Below are 21,839 nucleotides of genomic sequence, written 5' to 3'. Positions count from 1 at the left end.
TATCCTAATCCTTAGAGGGAAACTGTAAGATAAATATATACCCCTATTTTATTTTTAATGTATAATATAGACCAGGGCTTAAAATTTGTAGTCTTATGCTACTAGAAGTAACATTTTAAACCTGATATATAATGTATTAAAAAATATACATTTAAAAAAAAGTAAGCCTGACTCTCTATATAGGCAGGAGAGTAAGCTGGACCTAATTGACACTGGGCGGGCAGAAGTCAGTATTCTAGCAATCCTGATTGACAGCTCTGAGAGGTTGTCTTAAAGATTCTGTTATTTTTTTTTTACAAATTGCTACATTTGTAAGAGTAGCCTTAGGGTGCTTGAAGCCCCATGACCTTTGTGATAATGTAAATTAGTGATGGTGCTTAGAGTGACTCTTTTTTTTTAATGAGATTCTTTGATGATTCAGTCTCCCCTACACGAAGAATATAATTCCAATTAGAGTCATAAATATAAAACCCTATTTACTAAAAGCCCGACTGCCCAGAGCTGCAGTAAAGTGTTGTTAACATCTATTTTCTTCGCTGTATAGAGCTAAACTGGCAACATTCAACCCAATCAAAAGAATTCCTCAGTGAGGTACATACTGACACCAAGGGCAACCACAAAACCATACTCCGCTCCAAACAGAGGGTTTAATGTGGATAGGATCCAGCACCCGCCATGGATCAGCCCTGAATAGGAGGTGGCACTGGAACTACTTAACAGCTGGGTGTCCTAGTGATAGGACAGTGCGGCAGGGATCAGGAAGCCAGGCTAGGGAGGAGGTGAAAAGAGGCAGGTGGAGGTGACACTTCTGGGATGAGGGAGGAACAGGAGCCACAATCACTGCCAGGAGTAACAACTCATAGAGGAACCATCATTCCTCCTGGCGAGAAAATTTCTCTAATTGGTCCACTAAAGCTGATAGCACTGGTCACAGGGCTGGTGAAAGAACCTCTACTACCCTCTGACACCAGGCCAAATACAGATTTGCATTAAATAGCCCCCTTCGTCGTTGCTGAGTGCTCTTGCCAAGAGGGTAATGATGGTGCACAACATAAGAGACGGGGAGCAGAGGACTATATGTTACACAATTAGTTGCCTGGCTGGCGTGTGACTACGTAACTGGGGTTTGCTGGGCTCTGCTTTCCGCCTCCACTACTCAGACATAGAGCTGTAAACTTTGTGTATGAGCTAGTCTGGCGGTGCAGGGCCTAGTTTATTGGCCAGGAGTGATTACGATGCTCTCAGCCAATAAGCGAGCTAACAGAAGCTCCTTCTTAGACGTTTTCAGCTCTCTTATAGACGTACTACAGGCCGGCAGAGGGATTCGGTGGACCCCAGGGCAAAAGTAAAAAGTTCTGACTAATTTCAGATGACACCAGGGTGCTGCTTGTACTATAACCACCACAGTGCTCTTATGGTGCTTGGAGTATTCCTTTAAAGTGTGTCTGACTTGCATGCTGCCTTGAAATAAGCATAGTGCAAATTCATAACAATAAAAACAGAGAACAATAGAGCACGCACCAGAAAAGGATTGATTTAAAAAGGAAAACCTGTGCAAAAATAGGGGAGGTGTTTTTCAAATTTTTTTTTTGGCCTACATTCACATCTTCGAAGCAGTGGAAAACATTGAAGTCTAGTAATGTCACCATAATCACCATTAGAGTGTCACTGCATGGTGAGCTGGGAGGCTGAGATAGCAACACTATCTTTAAACACACAGTGTGCCTCGGCAGAACACATAGGAGTGTGTTTTCCTATCGGACACCCTGACCTGCTGCTGTAAGTGACATACAAGAAAACGTGTACACTTATCTATCAGTAAGTATCTACATATTCATTGCTAACATATAAATGTAACATATAAAATAATCAGAAAGGATAAGGATCTAGGATCCAGGTTCTATTTAACACACCAGGGAGAACGTCTGCTTTTTGTTTAGCAACTTATCAAGTCTGTAAACCTTTTTATATGGACAGGTAGCGCAGAAAGGCAAACACATTCTGTCACTTTAAAAACAAGATGGATCAAAAAAAAAAAACCACAACTTTACAATCGTCCATAAAGTCTGCTCTAGAGGAATATTCACTAAACTTTTGAAGATTTAACAAGGGCTTTGGCGAACTTCTTCTTCATTTTTTTTTTGTAAAAGTCAGCTAATACTCCTGCTCAGGAATTTGGGCTGAAATGTGCAATTCCTTTCAAATCTCTACTAACGAAATAGTGAATTATAATGAATGAAAATTAAAATACACCAATCAGGATTAACTAGGCAATGTATGAGAATAGGGGAGTTGGCAAATTTTTCCAAGTTATTTTTATTTTTAGCAATTTAGTCCTGGTTTAGTGACTAAACTCGCATATGCCGTTGATTTTACATGTTTTAAAGGACCACTAAAGACATGCAGACCACTTAATCTCAATGCAAATAAATGCAGGAAAGAGCACTTTAACATTAGAAGTACAGGTTAACACAGCCGGGTGATCCCCCACAATAATAAAAAAAAAAATTATTAAAACTTAAGCAGATATTTAGGTCTTTGTTAGATCAGGTTAGATCAATTGTTGTTTGTGCTAGATCTACCATAGAAGAAGCAGTATAAACAATTATTTGCTGGGGAGGCGGGTTGGACAAAAAGCTAGCTATTTTAGTAAATATTTGTTAGATAAGATATTAGATCAGCTATTATATTATCAATATTAATATTATATCACTATCAATATTGGATCAATATTTGTTAGATAAGATCTGATCAGCTAAATGAATAACTAATATTGAGCATACTGTAGATTATATCAGTAAATTCGAATTATTATTAATGTAAATGTTAATTAATGTAATCGAACGCAGCACCTGTTTACTGCAAAATACAAAACTATCAGCTGTTTCCATATTCTAATTGATGAACACTCTTGGTTTTATATCTACCAGCAAAAACAGTCCTGGTTTGAGGGGACACTCACTGTTGGTTTGGGGGTCTGTCAGTGGTGTAGTATATATGTGCATGGGCTTCAGGGGCTCTAATGTATATTTGGTGTTGGGTAGGGGGCACACACCACAAGCTCCCTAGGCCCCCTCTAGGTAACAGGGGGCTTACATATTTTGTGCTTAAAAGCAAAAAGGATAAGAACCTTAAGAATAAAAAGTGACTTTAATATGAGAGCACTGATAGGTGGGGGGATACTTCTAATCGCGGAACCATATGTGAGCTCCTTAAGGGCGCACGGACACTTAAATGTGCCGGACCTCGTCTCCCAGCAACAGCCATGGGGAAACCGGAAGTGCTTTGAATGTCAGTGTGCTGTGGTTGTGACCTACTTTTATTAATAATTACCCAGTAAGCATGGCAGATCTGACACTGTAACAGCCTGACTGCAAGGAAGGTACGTTGTGATGGCCTCTAGGGGGTTAGTCACCTAATAGGAAGAATCTGGGATGAATAATGTGTTATGGTTTCAATCACACCATGATAGATAGGGCTTTCTGGACACATTATCACTTGCTCATGTTGTAATGCTGCTGAATGAAGAATTCATATGCTGCAGGATTCTTAGGGATTTCTCATATAAATTCCCATAATGCAGCATTTGACCATTTTATCCACAGGGCAGCTCTTTTCATGGGCTGCCCATCAGTAATTGTAAATATATTTTTCCTTTGCTATTTGTTCATCTTCCTGGATGGCTCATTTTAAAGGAACAATCACACCACCATAACAACTTCAGCTCTTTGAAGTTGTTATGGGGGCTGTGGTGTCTTGCCTTCAGGGTTTAACTAACCCCTTAAGGACCAAACTTCTGGAATAAAAGGGAATCATTTTACCCCCAACACTTGACGCCTCTACCTCCTCACTCCTGGGGATTGGCTAATAGTATCAGGAGGTGAAGAAACAGATGTGTGTAACACCATGGGACCAACATCGGTTTGACCACTGAATGTAAGATGCTACCTAGACACTTCTCTTCCGATGACAATTTTGTGGAGCTAAATTTTTTATTTTGGTGGGATTGTTCCTTTTAAATTGTCAGATAATGTACCTGCAGCCAGACCCTGGATGTCTATCTACATGTAACGCATGCTGTACTTCTCATGAGAGTAAAAATATACACCTCATCTAATGACACGATGAGGCAACTGTTTGCTAAATAGCTTTTGTAAACTATAACTCAAATGAACCTCATTCTGTGGCGGGCTGAGCTTGAGTGTTTTAGTCCAATATAGCTTTATATAGCAAATCAACATTTCAGTGGGCACATACAAATAATACTTAAAACAGCACTCAAACTAATAAGTAACAACAAACAAACACTTAATTAGATATTTGCCAGTACTGAGAAGTAAGTGCTGGGCAGAAAAGGTCTGTCTCCATTATCTACAGAAGGCAGTTCTTTAGCTAATTAAAGGTACATTTTTAGGGCATAAGAAATATGTTTGTGGAGATTTTAGTAAATTCATGTATTTGTATCTATTTTACAATAATTCATTACATACATGAAAATATGCATTTTTCAACATAACGTTTTAAATAAGTACACATGCTTGGATAAAATGATAGGATTTTGAAGACTTTTTTGCAGCCAAAAATATGTTCTAGTATAAGGGTAGGCAGCGTTGTCACTCTAGATGTTGCATTATGGCTGTAAGAGTATTACTGGAGATGTAGTTCATAACATCTGGAGTGCCGTAGATAGCTTAACCTTGTTCTAGTGTGTGTTCAGAGCTCCCCTCACAACTTTCTTTTTACTAAAAATTGGTCCAGTATTCTGAGCCTCTCCTGCTCATGTACAAGAAGGGAGGGCTTTTACAGTGTCTCTTACAAATACAAAGGACTAAGTGGAGCCCTGTCGGCGGTCAGTCCTAAAACAGAGGAGGCTTTATTCTGTGTTTTGTTTCCCATTTATTTACTTGTGTACATTAACAGTCCTGAAACTTGAAATTTTGAGTCCTTTTGGATTGGTCTAAATCAGGCTTCCCCAAACTCCGGCCCTCCAGGTGTTGCTGAACTACAACTCCCATGATTCTATGACTGAAATAGGCTGAGAATCATGGGAGTTGTATTTCAGAAACATCTGGAGGGCCGGAGTTTGGGGAAGCCTGGCAGAAATGGTCAGTAATGCCTAAATATAACTAGATTTTACAGGAAAAAGCACACAAAATTATTTTGTGCTGTCAAGTGCATACTTTAAGTAGTAATAATAATAAAAACACTATCTTGCTTTAACCCCTTAAGGACACATGACATGTGTGACATGTCATGATTCCCTTTTATTCCAGAAGTTTGGTCCTTAAGGGGTTAAAGAAAGTTCAACTTATGCAAAATCGTTACTGTCTCTTTAAATAAACTGATATGAAACAGTGAGAAAGATCGAATAATATACAATGTATAAAATATATCTTTAATCAGTAAACAGAACGGAGACGATTCTTTAACTCTCCATTTACTTACAGTAACCATGGCTGTTAAGATATTCTTTCCCACCTGCTGTTCGTCAGCAGAAAATGGGCTTCTTATTGGACGCTGGATGGAAGAACATCAGTCTGCAGTTGTCCTGGCGATCCTTCACTTTCCATTCATCCCTGGCAATGTGAAAAGGTATCTCGGTCATCTGGAGCAAGTGACAGGCCAGAGTCTTTCAGTTCTGGGAACGTGGAGCAACAGCAAAGCAGAGAAGAATGAGCAGATGGAGAACTTTCTTGGAGACCTTAGCAGCATATTCACACATCGGCCCTGGTTAAGGATGGCCAGAGAGGCATCAAGCAAATTCTGGGACTGCAGGATTGAGGGACAGGGTGATGGGGCAGACGTAGAGATGGTTCTTGTGTACTACGATCAGCGTAAACTAATGCTGTCCGAGCTGCACAATGTAGCTGAGCATTCTGAGATTGCCACTGTGTTTGACACCGTTGCACGAAATCGGACGCTGTTTGCCCGGGACAAGTATGACGAAGGGCCAGTAAAGTTAACACACTGGCAGTCCGAGGGGGTGGAAGCCAGTATTATTGTGGAGCTGTGCAAGCAAGCATCCGTGCCTGTGTGTGTTTTCTTATCCTTTCTCCTTTCATTGATTACCTACGTCACCCGGTAAGGAGTAAGATTCTGCTTGTATTACATGCAGGAAAAACGTAGTCCTTGTAAAAATATTTTAGTGCATTTTAAAAGGGAGACTATTTCAAGCTGGGAGAAATTTTCGAGATAATAGACTAGTTACTGGTCAATTCTCAGTTTGTGAAGCTAAGCTAAAGTGCTTCAGAAAAAGACACAATACAAAGTACTGGTCAGATAGGGACACATACACGCAGGGTTATATATTAAACATCAATACATAATAATATAGGCTGGAAAAACATCCTTTTTGAATTGAAAATGGGAGTGAGATTTCTCCTTAGATGAACAAGCTGTTACCCCACACATTTAGTTATTATATTCTTGAATATTCTGCTTTTCCAGAGAAGCATCCAGATGTTGCTAAAAATCTGTACCGAATCTAGTACAGCATTCTCTTTAAATAGAGAATTTCACCCTATTAATGTTCATAATGAAGGGGACCCTATAATATTAAAGTTCAGGGTTTAGTGAATAACCCTCTATTTGTGATGTCTCTCTCTGGAACACTCCTAGTTTCACAGCCTGGGAATTGCTTCATACCAAGTTCCTTTCTATTCCTCTAGTTGCCTTTGTGTTTTCTATATATAACATTGTACATGTTTTACATTTTTTTTTTTTTTTTTTTTTGTGATTCTTCTTTTGTGAAATTGTAAAGCTGTGCCTTTCTAATACTCACAGCAATTATGCCACACAAGTGGCAGACTAAAGGTCTGTGTTTTTTTTCTTCTCTCCGTTAGAACAAAAGACTCCTTCCTTTATTTCTTTTTTTTCTATGTAGTACAACTGCTAACCATATCGACCTCCACTGTTTCAGGATTTTAGGGGGGAAGCCTCTCTCCTTCTTGTGGAATAAACTGTCAGTTTGTGAGCAGTTGGGGAAACGACTAGACAGCCTTCGACTGATCAGCAGCTCTAAGAGGGCACAGGACCACAACCTTTTCATGAGGTCTCATGTCGTTCCATCCTTTCTTTATGTCTGCTCTGAGATATACACAATGTACACTTGTTGGCATTGCATTAATCACTTTTCCAACACACACAATTTCTGACAACCAACATTCCCTGCTATTTATGGGTACATAAACCAGGTCACGTGTATCCTAGTCCACTGAACTGCTGCACAGGGTTTTCTGATATAGCTGTTAATTCGCATTCTGTGAAGATACTGATGGAGCATATCACAGCATGGACAGTCTGTAAGATCCGTCCAGATCCATGCTGTCAGGGCCTATTGGTCTTTCAGGTGATGATCCCAGTCATAGTTATTAAACAAGAAACCACAAATGGGAAATGCTACCTACAGCATGTATTACTTTATAATGAAGTTGTTTAAATAATTCCAAAATGTACAAAGTACTCAAAAATAAGTTCACAAACATACAAAATACAAATCTTAAAGCTTTTAAGGCTACAGTTTTGTTTGCTATTTCGTGAATAAACCCCCTTGACTATGGTTAAGTGCTAGTCTAAGTCTAAACTTTGTAACTTTCAAGTCACTGTAATTCTGTGTTGGCGAATTAATCCTTTTGTCTTCGCAAAAGGAAGTCCAAAATGTGATTTTTTTTTTTTTTTTTTTTGATTTTTTTGATTTTATTTTGTGCACACATTAACTTAGGCACACGTCTAATTTTTGATCTTGTTGTGCAATATTTTTACATTTGTGTTTAACAGACAGAGGGGGCATTACATATTAAAATCAATTTGTACACTTTATTAGTTTGCCTGTAGTTTGTAAAACTAAAGTTGATTGAGGAGATCCATCATTTTCCTCCTCTTTCTTTATCTAATTTCCTTTGATTTACATCACTATTAGTGTTTTCATGTTTTTAAAGGAAAGGTTGACCATCTGTGACATTTCACATGTACCTCTCAACAGCTTTACAATACATGTCAACCTCTGTCGCTCAGCCTTCACACCTTCCTTTTTAAACACTTCTGACTGCTCTGCCCCTTTAATCCGTTCATTCACACAACAATTATTTGTCCCTTTTGCCTCCATTCTTTGTAGTCCTAGTCCTCACTTCACTGTTTGCCGATATTGTAAGGTGTCTGCTCATTAATCCACAGGAAAGCCAACACCTTTGTATCACTACTGCTCGATGTTGTCCTAGGGGTCGTGCTGATGTCCTGGCTGTACAGGGGGAACCACATTGGTCAGCTGGCCGATGCACTTATACCTGTTGCAGATGTGAGTTCTCAGTCCTCTTCCTCCCAATGACATTTTATTGAATTTTACAAACCGTTACGAAGATATTGATCTATAGTACCATAGAGGGTCTTTCGGATGCATTATATATGGGAAGAGGTCCCATTTGGTTGGTGGAAAGCAATTACACCATAGAAACACGCTGGGAAAGTTATATTTGAATTTGCAAGCGAGACCATAACCGTGCATGGGGTAGAGAGGTCACTCCACATCCATAGATGGAATTGTGTCTCTTCTACAATTCCAATTTTCCCATTTCTAAAAAAATCATCTTGCACATTGTCCAGTTTTCTGTCTAGTCACTTATACTCGTCTCTGATAGTAAATACCATGTGTTCAGGCCAGCCTTGCTGATTATTTAGGGAGTGCCCTCTTTAACTGCAGCATTTCACATTTGTAAGTTGTGACTATTTGTTTATGGGGAGGGAGGGGGAGGCTCTGTGACATTGTATGCGGAAATACAGGCATTTAAAAAAAAAAACCAAGCAACCCCAAAAGTACCCCTGAATTCAATCATTTAAAGACACATTTTTTCCCCATATGAAAGTTTCCATTTAACTCTGCTAATAAGCTGTATATTGATCTGGCATATCTTCACTGTTTTCCTGTTAATCTAATTTTCTTTACCTTTCCCAATATTTGCAGCATGTAGCACTGGAACTACAGGGACTGCTGCAATGGCTAATGGGAGCCCCGGCTGGTTTGAAGATGAACCGAGCTCTGGATGAAGTATTGGGTCGCTTTTTTATGTACCACATCCATCTTTGGATCAGTAAGCTGCAGTATCTTCCTGTTTGCTAAATAGTTAACCCCTTGAGTACTGGTGATGGTTTATAAATCCATGACAATCTAATTTCTAAGAAACCTATTCCAAAATGGAATGCCTTATTCAGTCATGAACAAAAGGGATGAAAATGGCTAACAATGAAAAATAAGCAGGCCGATCCACGCTTGTAAAATGTCGATAGGGAGAAGATTTTCATTTAGAGACCTTGAAAAAAAAAATCACAATGCTTTGCAGTAGGGATCTAAAAACAACAAACCAGTAAACACAAACTAGAAGTGAAGTGGGTTCTGTTCGCACAACCTTACGATCAATGAGAAGTAAGGTAAAGAGTCGTGTATTGAAGGGAAGAGAGACAGGAATGACACCTGCTTCTATTACTACATGTAATAAATATATATGTAAGCTATACTGCAGAAAGTCACTTATAGATATTCACCAGGTAAATGTAGTTCCTTGATTTTAATGCAGATTGGTCAGATACTTACAAGGTTATTCACTAATGTAAGTATTGTTGGACCTGCAAAGTGAATTTCAAATCTAAAGGGACACGCCAAGCACCGAACAACTTAAACTTAATGAAGTGATTTTGGTGTATAGATCATGCCCCTGCAATCTCACTGCTAAATTCTTTGCCATTAAGGAGTTAAGTCACTTTGTTTATGCAGCCCTAGCCACACCTCCCCTGCTTGTGACTCACACTTCCTGAAAGGGAGTCCAAGTATTTTAGCTTTCCTTATTGCATTGTGTTTAATTTAGAATGTCTTATCTCCTCCTGCTCTGTTAATTGACTGCTAGAGCCTGCAACAGTCTCCTGTGTGTGATTAAAGCTCAATTCATGGAACAGAGGAGGTAAGAATTTCTAGTAAACACACTGTGCTGTAAAATCTGCCCTTTTTTTTTGTCATGGAGGCTGTGTGTGTCACAGCACGGGGAGTTGTGGCTAGGGCTGCAGAAACAAAAACAAGTCATTTCATTCTTAAATAGCAGAGCATTGAGCAGAGAGACTTCAGGGGCATGATGTATACACCAAAACTGCTTCAATAAGCTAAAGTTGTTTTGGTGCTTAGAAATGATTCCTTTAAACATAGGCACAATGATACAACATAACTTGTTACACCTCTTCATTTACATGTTTACATAACATGCACTGGGCAATTCATATTTAAATAAAGCGCTTTACAATATTATAAGAGGAGGGATTTAACTATAAATAGGACAATAATAAGAAAACAGGAACGGTAGGTTGAAGAGGACCCTGCTCAAACAAGCTTACAGTCTAAAGTGCTAATGTGCAATAAAGAATTGCCCTAAAGTATCCTTATATCAAACTGGGATAAAAGCTCTCACAGATTGTGTATAATTGGAGAGCCAGAAAACAAGAAGAAGTAGACAAAACAGCAAAATAATTATAGTTGGAAAAAGTCTTATGAACAAAATGTGTCGAACGGACGATTGAGCGAATGGCTACTTTCGGTGAATTACTCCAGGGAACTCTGACAATTTTTAGGTGAATTGCTATTGAATTTATGTATTTCATTTTTTTTTTTTTATAAATAAGATTTTTATTAGTTGTAAAGTAAAGCATCAGGTGCGATATTCGTGGACGCGCAGGTCCAAATCAGCAACCATTCGTAGGTCGCGCAGGACCATCATAAACTTGCCAGGACGCACAGGTCCTTTGCGATCAATTAAAGTATTTCTAGTATAATGTAACCCTGTTTAATACACCAATTCCATCTGCTCATGTTTCAAGAGAGAAGTAGCACTGGGAAGAGATTACCTTAGATCAGGGCTGTCCAACCTGCGGCCCCCCAGATGTTGCTGAACTAAAACTCCCTTGATTCCCTGGCTATCTTTTTAATTGAAAGATTAATTGGAGTTGTAGTTCAGCAACATCTGGGGGGGCCGCAGGTTGGACAGCCCTGCTTTAGATAGTTTGAGAGGAACTGCCATCAAATTTGAACTTTTCAGTACATCGAATTGCAAACATAAGGACTTCCATGGAGCTGCAGTGCACAAAAGACCAGAGACAAGTGGGCCCCCTGGTCGGCAAAACTGTTTTAGCACAATTTTTTTTGCGTATTTCTTTTGTGAGGTTTTTTTTTTTCCTATTTGTTTTTATAGTATTATGACGTGTATATAAAAATACTACACTATCATTTATTTTGCTGTTTTTTCCATTTTTTGTATATCCATTTTTTGTATATCCATTTTTTGTATATATATTTCCACTTTTATAGTCCTCCATATATACACCATCTGTGAGTGGTTTTATCCTAGTTTGATATAAGGATACTATAGGGTAATTTTTTGGCTTCACATTTGCACTTTAGTGTGTGTATAATTTACACTTCAATATTTGCACTTTTTGTTTTGGTTTATGTTACGTCTGGAATTGTGAGAGGTAATTTTGTCTTTAGGCAGCACTTTGTATTGTTTTCACTGTTGCACTTTATCAAGTCTGCACATATTTTTTATTGAAGTTGTTATAGTGCCTAATTTGTTTCTTTAAAAGTCTCAAAATTAGAGGAAAGTCAGACAGGAGCTCTTATTCAGGTCTGTGGGGAATGATCCTATCCCATACACTCCTGTCCCACAGTTGTTTATTTGCTAAATAGCTTTCCCCCATACGCAGTACCAATTATCACATACGACAATTGGAATTGCTTTATAAACTGATAGCAGACATATCATATCATTGAGAGGAAACCCTAGTGAATGTTGGCCGTTAAAACTTTTTAAGAACATGCTGGTATTTTCTTTTGTTAATTGATATGTTGTCGGCATGTATTTCCTTATTTGCAAAGAAATTAACCACAGAGAAAATTCGAGAAAAACGTTTTTTGGAATCGTAGAAACAAAGTTATCAGAAAATGTAACAAATTAGCCATAAAGGAAAGAAACCGAAGATTAAGATAAAATAATATAACCATCTTTAAAATGTTATGTTGGTTAGTGTAAAACCATTAACAATACAATACATTAGAACTTCTAAATCTGACCTCAAACACACTGCAACTATATTATAACTATCCCATCATGTATTTGAAATTTAGCAGATGGTAAATCTCCCACTCATGATTAAATAATCGAGTGGAGGGGGGTTCTTCTCCATTCATGACCGGGTAAAGGTTAAATAAGGAAGAAATAAACATATAGATATAATGCAATGGGTAGATTTTCTAATAACAACAATAATAATAATAATGTAATTGTATACTTTATTTAGTCATGCAGTGACTTTTTATATAACCTTTTGATTATGCTCTACTCATTTTATTTTGTCCTCTCCTGTCCAGGTTACATTCGCCTCATGTCTCCTTTCATTGAAGTCATCCTGTGGTACATTGGACTTTCTGCTTGTCTTGGGCTGTCCGTGGCTCTGTCAATCCTGTCTGACATTATAGCCCTTCTCACATTTCATATATACTGCTTCTATGTATATGGAGCACGGTGAGTGCCCATTGCTGTCGAGCTGAATTGTGGGGTAATCTTGTCTGCTACCTTCATATCTGTCTTTACAGGTGGCATTCCACATATACATAGCTGAACTACCTATTCTTATTACTGTTTGAACATTAATTTGCTAAGAATGCTAATGAAAGGAGCACACTTTCAGCCAATTTCATTAATCCACACATGTAACCACTAGATGTCACTGTTTTACAGAGATATGTATGCTTTTTATGCTAAACGTAAGCTTTAATTCTCTGTGAGTTTTAAAGTTGCTCTCCAACCTTCTGGGGTCTTTTCATATTTGGCAAAGACCCCTGGTGGCGACATCTCCGCGGGGTGCAGGGGAAGGTAGGTTTTATTTGCCTGGAGCTGTCCCTCACCACCATCCTCTTGCTGGTGATCCTCTTCAGCTACTGGCGCTTCATCTGCCAGGATCCCATGTCAGACAAAAGACTACAACACTGAGCTCCAAGAAGGATCCCGCTAGACCAGGGGTAGGTAAGCTTCAGCACTCCAGATGTTTTAAACTACATCTCCCAGAATGCTTTCACAGCCATAATGCTGGCAAAACATCAAAGAAAAATGTAGTCCAAAACATCTACAGTGCCGAATGTTGCCCACCCCTGTAGCCTCCATAGACAATGCTTTTTCCTCATAGCTGACACTGATAACAGCTATAGGAAATGACACAACTTGACAAAACATAGGTTTTGCAGTTTGAGTTGTAGATATTGCTGTCACTTGAAACCATATGTGTATTATAGTTAAAGGGACACTATAGTCACGAAAACAACTTTAGCTTAATGAAACCGTTTTGGTGTATAGATCATGCCTCTGAAGTCTCAATGCTCAATTTTCTGCCATTTAGTTAAACCACTTTTGATTCTGTTTATACAGCCCTAGCCACACCTCCCCTGGCTGTTACTGGCAAAGGCTGCATGAGAACATACAGGTGATACTCAAAAAATTAGAATATCGTGCAAAAGTTCATTTATTTCAGTAATGCAACGTAAAAGGGGAAACTAATATATGAGATAGACACATTACATGCAAAGCAAGATAGTTCAAGCCGTGATTTGTCATAAGTGCGATGATTATGGCTTACAGCTCATGAAAATCCCAAATCCACAATCTCAGTAAATTAGAATATTACATGCAATCAATAAAACAAGGAGTGTACATAGAACAATATCGGACCTCTGAAAAGTATAAGCATGCATATGGACTCAGTACTTGGTTTGGGCCCCTTTTGCAGCAATTACTCCCTCAATGCGGCGTGGCATGAAAGCTATCCGCCTGTGGCACTGCTTAGGTGTTATGGAAGACCAGGATGCTTCAATAGCGGCCTTCAGCTCTTCTGCATTGTTTGGTCTCATGTCTCTCATCTTTCTCTTGGCAATGCCCCATAGATTCTCTATGGGGTTCAGGTCAGGCGAGTTTGCTGACCAATCAAGCACAGTAATCCCACGGTCATTGAACCAGGCTTTGGTGCTTTTGGCAGTGTGAGCAGGTCCTGCTGAAAAATGAAGTCAGCATCCCCATAAAGGTCGTCTGTGGAAGGAAGCATGAAGTGCTTCAAAATCTCCTGGTAGACGGCTGCGTTTACTCTTGACTTAATGAAGCACAGTGGACCAACACCAGCAGATGACATGGCTCCCCAAATCAACACACACTGTGGAAACTTCACACTGGACATAAAGCATCTTGCAGTGTGTGCCTCTCCACTCTTCCTCCAGACTCTGGGTTCTTGGTTTCCAAATGAGATGCAAAAGTTGCTGTCATCAGAAAAGAGGACTTTGGACCACTGAGTAACAGACCAGGTCTGTTTTTTTTAGCCCAGGTAAGACGCTTCTGACGTTGTTTGTTGTTTAGGAGCGGCTTGACAAGAGGAATACGACATCTGAAGCCCATGTCCAGGATCCGTCTGTGTGTGGTGGCTCTTGATGCACTGACTCCAGCCTCAGTCCACTCCTTGTGAAAGTCCCCAACACTTTTGAATGGCTTTTTCCTGACAATCCTCTTCAGGCTGCGGTCATCCCTGCTCCTTGTGCACTTTTTTCTTCCACACTTTTTCCTTCCACATAACTTTCTATTAATGTGCTTTGATACAGCACTTTGGGAACATCCAACTTCCTTCGCAATTACCTTTTGAGGCTTTCCCTCCTTATGGAGGGTGTCAATTATGGTTTTCTGCACAACTGTCAGATCAGCAGTCTTCCCCATGATTGTGATTCCTACTGAACCAGACTGAGAGACCATTTAAAGCCTCAGAAACCCTTTGCAGGTGTTATGGCTTACTTAGCTGAATATTGCACCTTTTCACAATCTTCTAATTTACTGAAATTGTGGATTTGATTTGTCATCACACTTATGACAAATCACGGCTTGAACTATCTTGCTTTGCATGTAATGCGTCTATCTCATATATTTGTTTCCCCTTTTACGTTGCATTATTGAAATAAATAAACTTTTGCTTGTTATTCTATTTTTTCGAGTATCACCCGTACATACAATAAAATTACATACGGGAGGCTCCTGCATGGTCTCGCAAGCTATTAACAGAGCAGGAGATACGAAATTCTAAATTACACAGAATTTGCAATTCAGGAAGTGTAAACATTAGATGACTCTTTACAGGAAGTGTTTGGGAAGGCTGTGTAAGTCACATGCAGGGAGGGGTAACTAGGGCTGCATAAACAAAGTGATTTAACTCCTAAATGGCAGAGAATTTAGCAGTGAGACTGCAGGGGAATGATCGGTATACAAAAACTGATTCATTGGTCTAAAGTTGGTCTGGTGACTATAGTGTCCCTTTAAGCTATGTGCAAAATATATTGCATGCTTCAAGATTGTGCATACTACATTCCCAATAGATAGCTGTATGTATGTCTTTAATTACTAGTTCCCAGTAACTGCTTAATATGACTGTATGTTGGGTTCTCCTAGCCTAGTATTCACAAATATGTTTTCTTAAAGGTCTAGCATTTACAATTCCCTTTATTCTCTTCTTGCTTACTCTAGTTTATATGGCACTGTGTTATTGGAGGATTTCAGTATAGCCAACTACAGCTTATACTTATGGTATTCCTAAATTGGAACCTTCCAAACCCTTGCACTCTGTACATTCCAAAATAGAGCAACACAGTAATAACTCTGCAAAAAGTAAACCTATTTTGCAGCAGCCCAGGATTATGACTGATTGCTGATATTATATAAATAGGAGCCAAATCAATGTTTTTTTCTTTGTTTGTGCATCTGTGTAATGAATGTATCAGTGGTTGCCCACCTCAATCATTGGACATTCACATGAAAAAAATGATGTCTCCAAGAAGTGTACCTTGCTGAAGGCATGATGCTTGCGCATAGATTGACTCATTGTCCCATTTCCCTTTTCAGTCTGTATTGCCTAAAGGTTCACGGACTTGCCTCACTTTGGCGTCTCTTCCGAGGCAAGAAGTGGAATGTCCTGCGTCAAAGGGTGGACTCCTGTTCTTACGATCTGGATCAGGTATATTCGCTTCCATTGCCCTTGTATGTTAAAAACAGGTACTAATTTCCATTTGTAGAGGCAAGTATAAGAGACAAAACCACAAACCAGATATTCTTCTTTATAATTACATTCAGTGTTAACTTGTATCCTGAAGTTTTCACAGCTCCACAGGATCTCTGGTCATAGTTTGTAGGAGTGGGACTATCATACGCAGTGAATGCATTCCCATCTCCACCATCGCATGTGCAAAATGTACATTATGTTTGTGCATAGACAGGGCTGAGGACTAAAAGCAGAACATCAGGAAAACAAACAATGTCGAGGGGTTTTACAGAACACATGTCCAAATATCTGCAAGAGAAAAATATCTGCGTAGGCACATTTTGCTAACACTATTCCATTTCTAATTCTTTTTATACCCATATACATATCTGGTGTCTCATCAATCCTGACTTTTCAAATCTACTGTATTAGTTTGACTCCAACTAAATTGTATTAATTCCCCCCATTCAGTTTTCCCAGTGCTGAGACTTTATTAGTGCAGTATCTGAATTAGAAAGTTTCCAGCAGGTTATGGCTTCTTGTTGGTGATCAATGTTGGGAATGTTGTGTGTGTGTTTGTTTGTGCTTGTGTTTGTAACCGATTGTTTTTATGTTTTAAACAGCTGTTTCTTGGGACATTGCTGTTCACAATCCTTCTCTTTCTGCTTCCAACTACTGCCCTGTATTACCTGGTATTCACCCTGGTACGTAGACCGGCAGGTTCAAGACCTTCAATTCTGTGGCCACGTGAATGTTAGAGGACATGAATTCTACCTAGAAAATGACATTTTACTGAGCCATTTGATATGTAAACATTCCAAATTTACGTTTGGATTAAATTGAAACAAAACGGATACGTAGTGCTGGCAGCTGATTACATTCAAAATCCTAGTGGCAAATATTTACCAAGTCTTCTAAAGCCTGAGACATTGTACTGCACATTTCATTTAAAGGGATTCCCCAGTGCCAGGAAAACAAACCAGTTTTCTGGCACTGTAGAATCCTGGAGTGCCCCCCATCCCAAGTCGCTGAAGGGGTTAAAACCCCTTCTGTCACTTACCTGAATCCAGCACTGGGTCAGTTTCCACCCACGTTCCTCCCCCGCCGGCAAGGGAGACCTAATGCACATGCGCGGCAATAGCATTAGACCTCCCCATAGGAAAATAATTATTCAATGCTTTGCTATGGGGATTCAGGAGACGCTGGAGGTCCTCATGCATAGCGGGAGAATGTCCAGCGTCGTTTAGACGTCCAAAAGTCGTCTAAGAACCCGGAAGTTGACAGTAGACAGCCACTAGAGCAGGACTTAACCCTGCAAGGTAAATATTGCAGTTTATAAAAACTGCAATAATTACACTTGCAGGGTTAAGGATGATAGGAGTTGCCACCCAGACCACTTCAGTAGGCTGAAGTGATCTGGGGGTGCCTACAGTGTCCCTTTAATATTTAGTTGTCCTTTGACTTGGTGCTGTGTAGAAAGTACTGCAATGAGCCAATCAATTATTTATTTATTTATTTTTTTTTATTTATTTATTTTTCACTTGACAGAGCTTAGGTGAACACAGTTGCATTACGGCTTTCACCGACATAGATAAAACACAGTTGCAATATGGCTTTTGCCAACATGAATACACACAGTTGGATCATGGCTTTCGCAGAAGCCCAAGTAATCACGGTTCTGACCAGCATGTGCTTTTCCATAATATAAACCTTAAGCTGTGTAGCTGTAAGTTCTCTTGTCTCCGTGTCAAGGGTTTTTTTTTTTTTTTTTTTTTGTTAAATAAACAATAACTGAATAATATCATACATAAGCCAATCAATTATTTTAACGGTTAATATCTTAAGTAGAGACTGATGCAGATACTAAAATTCCTGAATATACATATAAAAGTAGGGTGACTGTAAGCTGTGCCTGAAGTGGTATTAGCTGCCTTACAAATGAGACCTGTTATAGGCCAATGCAGCTGATCTGATTTTGTTTTAACCTATCTTGTGCAGAGAGGACCTGTTGGCATTTTTGTTCTAGTCGGCCCTTGTGGGCAGGATCATTGTGATATGCAAATGATACGGGTTTTCTTCTGGACTGGCGCAATAGAATAACTATATAACTATTGTCATGTCAGGGTAATTCATTAACGTGTAAATGTTCAGGGAAGCAAATTAAATTTTATCCTAGAATTGAAAACACAGCCGACTTCTTTCTTTTTCCAATTTGCCTGTTGTGGCCTTAACGTTTTAAAATGCATGGTGAAGAATGCGATCTGTGTTGACTATACATAATACAGCCAATTGTTCTAAACAGATCTATAGTACAGTAAAATATATTAATCATTTATTTGAAGATGTTAGACACAAACACACAGTTCCTGTATAGATCAGACCGTTACGTTGAGAATAGAGACATTTTGTGAGGAATTTGACATAGACAGAGGATCCCACTTCTCCTTTTTCATTTTAACAGTTACGGCTACTTGTGGTCCTAGTTCAAGGTGTTATCCAGATGATCATTAATCTGCTGAACTCGCTCCCTCTCTATGCCCTTGTATTGCGACTCTGCAGATCCTACAGATTGGCAGGTGAGTAACTCCGAACATGTAACGCTATTTCGACCCAGCTGGGGGGGGGGGAATCTCGTTTTCCATAATTGTATATTAGTCCCCTCACTGCCAAGCGATTTTTGACAAATAAAACCTCACTAAAAAAGAGGTAGTGTGTTTTTCTCCCCCCCTTCTTTCTGCACATGTAGATAACACATTGTTTCTCCTTATACTGAACGGGTGCAGGGCGTATTCTGGAAATCTTTTTTTTTTTTTTTTTTTTTAATTCTTTATTTTTGTTGTGCATGGTATAACAATAGGCTTGTTCAGCCACAATAGCAGTCACAAGCAGTAATGTAACGAACAGTTGTAACATAACGTGGCATATGAGTATACAGCACATTTTTAGTTTTGTAAGAGAAAATATAAACAGTGGGTGAGCGTTGCTTGAGATTTACAGATCGTTTGACCATGCCACAATGGCAGAGTTAGGAGATGTATACACAGCATTTGTACATTAGTGGCATGGAGATATCTGTACATTTAAAAAAAAGTTAAGTTGTAGTTTGTATGCTAAGTTACGCTTTCATGAGCTTTAGTCTTGTGTGTCAGGTAAGGTTATAAGTACAGGCTTAAATACAGATTGACTTGCTGACATGTTAGAAAATAATATAGTAACAAGCTTAACTAAATTAAGTGAAAAAGTAAAGTAATATACCACCAGGCAAAGCAGGGTAGACTGTCATCGTCAGAATTGGACATAAAAAACAAACTGGCATTTCTTATAACGGTGATTATAACATGAATGACATTGCAGTATGTTTAATTATAAAATGCAGCCGCAGTAACTGCTTTTAAAACTGTCAGTAGGTTCCGTGGTGTGTGCCTTAGGTGCCAGTCATCGTGGGATGTTTGGGTCGCCTCCGGCTCTGGTTGCATAGGAGATGTTGAAAGGCAGTTTATTCCCATTCTTGGGGATAGTCCCTATGAGAAGGTCCTCTGAGTCCCAAAGTCTTGCCAGAGGGCACCATGGTTGCGGATTGCCGGGTCTCCCGGTCGTCTGGTGGGTGCAAACGCGGTGCCACTTAAGCCGCTGTGTTCAGGTGCGGGCTGCGTTGTATTAGGGTCGATGCTTGGGTATGCCTTCTCTGGGTACACCCCCTTAATGAGTCTCTGGTCCCGGTGATAGGGAGCGCTGGTTAGGCGTATTGTGGTGGAGCAGTCTGCTTCTGTGCGCCCTAGGGGGTTCTCCATGTTTAGGCCGGTGGAGTTGTTAAGCCACCGTCAGCCATTTTAAGGAGGCCTCGTGGGAGCCGTTTACCTTCGACGTTTAGTCGCCCTGTAGTTGGGTGTTGATGACATCTTGCCTGGTGGGGGCTGGGATAACCCCCGCCAGCCCAGGGGGGGGGAACGAGACCGGGAGGACGCCAGCTACCAGCTATAACACAGTAGCCAGATTGGAATGCGAGGCAGCAGCCGTCCGCCCCGCTCTCCTCCTGGGTAGGCCTCTGGTCTCAAGCTCCAAAATGTCTCTCCAGGACCTAGAGTCACCCGGTAACAGGTGCTCCAGGTACACCGGGACAATCCAGGACTCCGTTCCCCGAACCTCCAGAGCTCTCATGCAGCATAAGGTGGGTATTTTCCCCAAAATTAGCCTGATTCAGCAGGAGCTCCAGTGACCTGCAGCCTGTCGGCATGGCCGCCCGGCCCCGCCCCCCTCTGGAAATCTTTTGATCTCTCTGCTGCCCGATGCAGCGACCGAGTGCCTAACTTATAAAGATATACAAATTTGCAGTGAATAAATGTTGCTTGCATTGTTGAAATCATGTACACCGGATTCTTGTGCATGGGAGATTATCTTGATAAGCGTTCATATTGAACTTGTCAACAAAGCACTAACAATGCGATGTTACCACTTTCAGCTGGGGTTAAATTCCGAATGCTGCTACAAGAAGAAGGAAAATGTCTAAGACTCTTGATGCAGGTAATAATGTAACTCTGAGTTTTAATCTGTCCAGTCTGTAATAGTTCTTATTCCATTTCCATATATATCTAGTACTACTTAAATCTTCTACGAGCCATTGTAATGTTTTAACAGTGACCGTGCTTGCTTGAAATCATTAATAAAGTGAAAAATGATTAATTGTGCTCTTGCAGATAAACCCTTTGCCATATGGAAAAGTACTGCAGCAATACAAGATTCCATCCGGTAAATTCGACCCCAAAGATTCCTGGGGTTCATTGTGCAAGAAGCTGTTCATCGGGGAACTTATTTACCCCTGGAGGCAGGAAAGAGACAAGCAGGACTGACCACAATCGAGACCATGTCTGACAGCCATGTCTGGGGAGTGAAGGGGGCAGCCCTAGAGGAAAGCAATTGTCTAGGAATTCTTTAACCAGCATCAAATCCGAGTAATGTCCAAAAAGAATCATTTGTAGTGTCACAAAGACAATTTGATATCCTCACAACTGCTGAAAACTAACTAATGTGAAGAGATTTCTTGACCGATGTAAATACTAGTTGTTGCAGATTAATGGTAGTTATTTGCACTGATAATGTTTATTTTACTATACAATGGTAATATAGTATCATTTTTATAAGCTGATTGTATGGAGATTTTATACTATTCTGTACTATAGCAGTAATTATTATGTCCTGAAATCATTTTCTAACATGGAAGTGGCAATTTGGAATTTCATTTTTTTTTTCTTCCGTCTTTAATACATTCTTGTGCTATTATATTCAAAATCGTTAATGACGCCAGGAAATCTACTAGCACTGATATTTTCTGTGTAATAACGAGCTTACTGCCAATGTCAATGCAGGATTGTTTGTGTGTGTGTGTGTGTGTGTGTGTCTACATGCATATATAATGTATTTGTGGTTACCCAGTGTGCCAGACTTTTTCAAGATTAAGCTGTGTAACTGTAGGTACTTATTAATACAATGGACTTTTCTTCCTGGTAGTGAATGGGTTATTCTCGCTGTGTAATATTTGATGGCTGAGGTTACAAACCGTAAAAGCGGCACAGTCAAAAGGTATACTTAGGACAATATAGGGACAACTTTTGACTCATGTAATTGTCAACCTTTGGCAAAGGGCAGTGTTTCTACTGCCATTTTCTCTTGTTGGTAGCCATGCATAATGGGAACAGGCATAATCTTGTGTGATGCGCAATAGATGTCTATGGAACCTCATTGCACATGAGCAATCT

At 39.7% G+C, this 21,839-nt stretch overlaps 1 protein-coding gene across 2 annotated transcripts; it reads left to right on the top strand.

Moving 5' to 3' along the window:
* The first annotated feature begins 1,686 nt into the window (after positions 1-1,686).
* On the top strand, positions 1,687-21,011 carry PIGQ (phosphatidylinositol glycan anchor biosynthesis class Q). 2 transcript variants are annotated; one of them, XM_063430525.1, is made up of 11 exons: positions 1,687-1,818; positions 5,448-6,081; positions 6,920-7,051; positions 8,173-8,293; positions 8,957-9,083; positions 12,398-12,551; positions 15,951-16,062; positions 16,710-16,790; positions 18,548-18,662; positions 20,546-20,607; positions 20,781-21,011. In XM_063430525.1, exons 2-11 carry the CDS (start codon positions 5,453-5,455, stop codon positions 20,931-20,933), a joined length of 1,686 nt encoding a protein of 561 aa, XP_063286595.1. In that variant the 5' UTR covers positions 1,687-1,818; positions 5,448-5,452; the 3' UTR covers positions 20,934-21,011. The 2 variants fall into 2 exon arrangements, with proteins under 2 accessions (XP_063286595.1, XP_063286593.1); XM_063430523.1 differs by lacking the exon at positions 1,687-1,818 and adding an exon at positions 3,252-3,382.
* The last annotated feature ends 828 nt before the right edge of the window (positions 21,012-21,839 follow it).

This window comes from Pelobates fuscus, chromosome 8 (genome assembly GCF_036172605.1).
Source record: "Pelobates fuscus isolate aPelFus1 chromosome 8, aPelFus1.pri, whole genome shotgun sequence".
NCBI lineage: Eukaryota > Metazoa > Chordata > Amphibia > Anura > Pelobatidae > Pelobates > Pelobates fuscus.
The sequence above is the reverse complement of the archived record's forward strand: the minus strand, read 5'-3'. Positions and strand labels throughout refer to the sequence as shown.